At 39.8% G+C, this 6000-nt stretch overlaps 1 protein-coding gene across 3 annotated transcripts in view; it reads right to left on the reverse strand.

Annotated features, from left to right (window-relative positions):
* The window catches only part of LOC127572213 (transducin-like enhancer protein 4), a 111260-nt gene extending 107260 nt beyond the window's left edge, over positions 1–4000 (reverse strand). For all 3 annotated transcript variants that reach the window (XM_052019154.1, XM_052019153.1, XM_052019152.1), the window contains exons 1-4: positions 3486–4000; positions 3129–3226; positions 1734–1797; positions 1542–1586 (exon numbers count right to left, since the gene is read on the reverse strand). In XM_052019154.1, the coding sequence (XP_051875114.1) occupies positions 1542–1586; positions 1734–1797; positions 3129–3226; positions 3486–3509 (231 nt within the window). In that variant the 5' untranslated portion in view covers positions 3510–4000. The remainder of the gene's footprint in view (positions 1–1541; positions 1587–1733; positions 1798–3128; positions 3227–3485) is intronic.
* Positions 4001–6000: the final 2000 nt, after the last annotated feature.

Raw genomic sequence — 6000 nt, forward strand, 5'->3', positions numbered from 1 at the left:
TCATTTGCTGTGCGAATTCAGACTAAAAGCTACAATTCCTGATTAGACCATATCCAAGTGGTGTCAAGGGACCAGTAGAGGGGGTGGTATTGTAACAGTGACTTTGCTAGTCCACAGCAAATTCTGAAGTGCTATTAAATTCCACTTCTTTGTTGATCAGTATTTTCCACTTGATGTTCACAGTATCTTTTACATCACTTCAGCAAATATTAAAAAAGTATCCTATTGGGTTGCAAAAATCACCCTATATACCCAGACTATTAATTAAATATCAAAATAATAATGTTATATTACATTTTAAATTTACTGTTTGCACAAGACTTCACTGAGTTTTGTATTGTAATTATTAAAAAAAATCATAGTTTGGAAGAAGAGAGCAGAGAACTACTGCATTGTACTTCTTGTATTACAATAACTACAACACCCGCAAAAGTACTTCATTGACTACTAAGTGCTTAAGACATTCCTTGTTGTTTTCACTGAAGGACACCTAATGAACAACTCTGGAAAATGGATTCTACTTTTCCCCCCCCCCCCCCCAATTGTTCGTAAACCAAGCAAATAGTGTCACTTGGTAGAGTTATTTTAGTTTTGTTAAAGAACACGAAGTATCCTTGGATTACATCTAAAATGATATAGTAGCAGAAAAACATACACGCACTGAGCTTGGTACATTAAACAATAATCCACTAAGGCTCTCTCAGAGATAGGGAATTATGATACGCATTTTACAAGTGCTAAAATCTGCACCCCTCAAGCAGAATCTCTCATTGTGGTACAAAAATACCTTTAATAAAGTTACTAAGCACAACAGTAGAGACACTTTGTTTGATTTACATGCCTGGTACTATGGCTGAGAGTGAAATTATAAATCATGCTGACAAGTACAATATATCAGTGCACTGTCATTGTCTTTCTTCAAGACTAAAAGATTCACCAAGTAAAATACAGGCGAATGATCAATGAAATATTTTAGAAATCACAGAAGATAAAGTGAGCCCCACTATGAATAAAGTTACAAAAATAAAGAGGCATGATATTTTAACTTCAAACTTGTTTACTATGCAAAATAATATTGAAATGTGGAAAGTTCTCAATGGTGTTCAAAAACGTATTTTAGTTGAGAGCTGGAAAGTTGTAATACAATGGCATATTGTAATTTCCACTACAATGTTTTGCATTTAAACATTTAACCCCGAATGTGCAAGAAAGTAATGTTACTTTGTTAATACTTCTTAATATTAGAATTATGACTTGTGGAAGCAGTTATTTCTAACTCAATATAAAATATGGAATAAGCTCACATTCAAAGGAGCAGTCAACCAACTCAATTTTGTTCTATCTACACTGTTAGCGCTGTCTAGTCAGCATCAGCTTTAAGGAGCTGGATAATTCTGTTAAAATTCACGCCATTGTCAGCACAGAACTTTCAATTCTTTTTTATGTCATAACCTTTTGAGGAATCTTATGCAAATCTGTTTCAAGAGCCTATCAACACATTTTCAAGTAATAAATAGGCATTAAAAATGTAAGAAACATACCTGTTTGTGCATTTCTATATTCAGACCGTAAGACATTTCATAATACTGCAAAGATAAAGAAATCAGATATAGTACTGGATAATCCATAATTTGTCACTTACAAACAATAACAGAAACCGATGAAGATACAAACAAAATTATACATTTGTCAATGACAACAAAACAGAAGTCCAAGATGTTTTTAAAACTTACCATGACATAGTGGCGTTGCATTTCTGTCTTTTCACTGGCTAGTTTTTCGCATTCCAATTTCAAACTGTTTAAGGAAAGAAAGATTGTTCAAGATACAACATGGGTATTTTACAGACTGCGCTGCAGCAGTACTTTCTCTGCATAAATGATCGTACCCGGATCATTAGAAGGTCTGCCTTACCAAGGCAGGGTGCACTTAATTAGTGCTGTAGTGCATTTTATTCTTCTGGAAATGATTTATGATGCCAACTCTATATGTGCCAAAATATGACAGTATTAAAATCAATCTTTGAATATACAAGTAGAATACCAAAATTGACACATGCGAACATGACAAATACGCCAACGTTATTTCTTTAAGTAATATGCTGCATTCATTACAACAGAAAATGAAACCACTACTTAGCAATTAAAACTGCTTGACGCAAATCCAGAAAAAAAACCAGGATTCTTAAGAGGTCTAGAATTGTTCCAAGACTAGTAACGCCAACGTATTGATATTAAAGTTTATTTTATCTGCAAATAAGAAATAGGATCGCACTCTTCAGATGTTCAAGAAAGAAAACAATCAGCATCTCAAAAAAAAAGACCGAAAAACAAATATGTCTATTACACAGATCTGTGCAGGCGATATTAAGCGCTTCAGTATTGAGAGAGAAGAAAAAAAAATCACCCTAGATTCCGATTTGCCAATCCGTACAAACCAGTGCAATTTTAATCCAGATTTGGGGGATTTACGATAATGAAAGATGTGATTGTTTGACACTGAAGCCTCGGCGCGTTAGGCGAATGAGCAGAACCTAATCGAGAAGACACTACTCCTTCATCATCACTTCACATGAAGCAGAACTGTGAAAGCGAGCCAAAGAGCAACGGCGGAAAATCAAGATCGAAATAACATCGAAACATCAAAGCGTTGGGCGTTTTAGTAATATTAATAAACAGGGATTACATGCATTTTGAATCACCCCAACTGCGAAAATCACTCTTCGAAAGTTAGAAAATACATCTCACAAGAAATTAAATACGGAATTCAGCGACAATATTAACTAAAGAAACCCTTCCACAGCGTCATTGCATCTATAAGTGATGCAAAAACCCATCTGCCCTACATCGCCGACACTACAAAGAGTGCGATTTGCCTCGGACACCATCTTCAACAAACTGGAGGAGTATCGGAGAGATCATTTTACATCAGACAACTAAAAAGGGAGGAGATGACTAAGAAAGCCGTCAGGATGAGAAACGTGAACAGTACGGACCATAACCTAGCCCCTATAGCGGGCAAGGCAGACAGAAGGTGGTTCACAATTAAACAATAATTTGGATTTCTCCTGCACTTCCAGACACATTAACGTTGTCAGATTTGTATATCTAGAAAGCTAATCTCTCTACCTGTGATACTGCGCCTGCAAAAACTGAAATTCTTCTTTGATACGATCGCACGATTCGGAGATGGTGAATTTAAAGGGCTGTGCGGGTTGGTGAGGCGCCTGCAAAGATAAACACAAACGAGCATCAGTACCGTGTCAAACTGGCAATCGACCTACAATCTCATGAGATTCCCATTTATTAATAATAATGAGAAAGCAAACATAAACATTGTACTTTGCACGTCTGCAAATATTAATTGAAAGACTATAATTAACCTCATATTGTGAAAAAGCTCGAACCCGCGTGCTACTGCCCGTGCCTGATGTTTCGGGAAGAGGAAAATAATAAACATGCACACAACACAAAAAAAAAACTTACTGGATGTCTGGCTTGAGGATACATCGCGCTGGGATTTTGTTATCTTTCCCCTAAAGCCGTCTCAATTTTTCAGCAGAGTTGCCTCATTCAAGTTGCTTAATTTAAAAGTCGCCAAGTTGTACGAGATCCGGCCGAAAGTAGCAAGCTCCGACCTTCCAGAGGGCGAACGATGGAACAACGTGGAACATTCGGCTGAGGGTTGGAGAAACGCCCGCCCGCCCGCCGATCCGAGATTCGCCTCGGCTGGGCTCGGCTCCGCTCCGGCGGGCAGCAGCTCGCTGCGACCTTACACCATCACTCCAGCAGTAAAGGGAGCGGGAGAAGCGCGGCCAACCTGCAATCAGAGTGCGGAGGCGGCAGCTTTCCCTCTGCCCTTCATCCGATAACATGCGAAAGTAATGACTTGTGTTTACCAAATTTAGAAGCACGGTGTCATTAACATTCTTACATATTCACACCCCGGTCAACTTCACTTCAGCGAGGGAAACTGGAGGTGGAGGGATGCGATACTTCGCCTATTCCCCAGCCCCAAACCGAGGGAGGGCAATAGGCGAGTTGCGTCTTGGATGTTGTAGTCCCATCTCCCCATTAACTTGCAACGAAGCCACTGAGAGGAACCCGACCCTAAGACTACAATTCCCAGAATGCCGACCACATGAACCGACCCATCGACAGTAGTGATTAGCACCGGCGTTCAACCAATCAGCAATTGGAACTCCCGGGCTCTCGGTTCCAAGCCACACGTCAGTTACGATTCATTCACCAATCGCCGCGGGGAAGAGGCGGAGTCTGGCCCGGGCGACGGCCCACATTGTTAGGTTCTCCAATCGTGAGCGGGCGTGGCTGCTGCTCCCACGTGGGGCGTTGACGCGGGGCTGAAGAAGGGACCAATTGGCGACGGGGAAAAGTGCAAAGCTGACGCCTCGTAGCGGAAGGCTAGCAGTCGTTCGCTGGGGCTTTGGATGGTCTTTACCCCTCCTCTAGCGCAAGTGAAAAGTTGGGAAAAAAGGGAGAGGAAACATTTGTTCATCTGTCAATCAAAGTAACGTGGGGCTCTGCCGGCGTTTCATGAAATGAGAATGTTTTTCTCTTGTGCTCCACTCCACCCGAGCGCTGTATGGAATGTCGGCTAATTAGGGTCGGATGTCTCTTTGCAAAATACTCGAGCAATCTGTCATTACAGCGTATTTTAAAAAAGATTGGGGACTCGCAAGACTCCATAAACACCGACCTCTGAGCAAAGAGACGAGGGTGGGGGTCGGGAACACTTCGTTGTACCTTCCAGTATTTGACATGTTTTAACTTTCGTTTCAATATTTGGTTAACAAAGCTCAATTCAAAAACAACCAAATCGTAAATTATATCTGCAGTCACATAAACGTTTGCGCTCCTTACTACAGCAATGCCTCCTTCAGTGATTCAGGGCGAATCTAAAAGGAAAATGGTTGGGTTTTAACGTGGATAATTTCGCAGATTTCTTGTTAACCACTTTCTGGCTACAACTTCCATGCAATTGTTAAATCAATGCAACACTTAAAGCGAGGTGAAACGGACACGTTACTTGTACGATTAGATTTATCACTGTAGGTGACAGGTTAAAACGCAGTTAATAAGAACAAATAAAAGATCTATGCTCAATATGGACAATGCTGGCCAAATTACTGACTGTGCTGTAAATTTTGACTCATAAGGGCTAAAAGATAACGTCTGCGAAATAATATCCATTAACAGCTGTTGCGGCTTCCCGCAGTTAGAACTCTGCGGTGGGTCGAAAAAATAATTTTGGTTGAAAACCGAAAGATGGGGACGTTGTCAGTTAGTCTCGTAATGGTGTTCTTGGTATTTACATAATTTTTCATGAATCTTTATACCTTCTTTCCTTTTGGCAGAAAATTCTGCAACATGAGTGTTTTCCCTTGACAATAAAATGCTCCTGTATTATGTTGTGAGATATTGCTTCCTTTGTTCTTTCCGGTTTCTGTTTACATTCTTATCAGCCTATCTTTTGATTGAATGATGCTGGGAGGAAGCTGTGTTTAAAACAAAATGCCTTTGTATTGGTGTCAATTTCAGTTATTTGATTTACACATTTTCTGACGTTCTGCAACAACGTAGCTGAAATAAATAACCATAGCCCACAAAACTTCTGCAGGCAAAGAATGGCACACATGGTTAGACTATGGCACGGACGATATTGCGTCAAGATTGTATATGGCTTGGTAATTACACTGGTAAGAATAGATACTTTGAAATGAAAAATACATGGCTTCAACACTACATCGTAACATTGCCACCCAACAAGTTCTACCCAGTTGAAGAATTTGGTTTTTGAGTAGGCTGTCTTGAAAATTCTGAAGTGTATGGTCAACACTAAAATCAAAATAGAATTTATTTTACTCCAGCATATCAATGCGTGTGACTGTGTCATTAATTATTAACAAAATCCGGTTACCATAGATGTAACAATCTAGAAAGTAAAACTCAGCAATAAGATTCCAGCTCCTGCTGTACGGTG

The sequence above is a fragment of the Pristis pectinata genome, chromosome 7, assembly GCF_009764475.1.
Source record: "Pristis pectinata isolate sPriPec2 chromosome 7, sPriPec2.1.pri, whole genome shotgun sequence".
NCBI lineage: Eukaryota > Metazoa > Chordata > Chondrichthyes > Rhinopristiformes > Pristidae > Pristis > Pristis pectinata.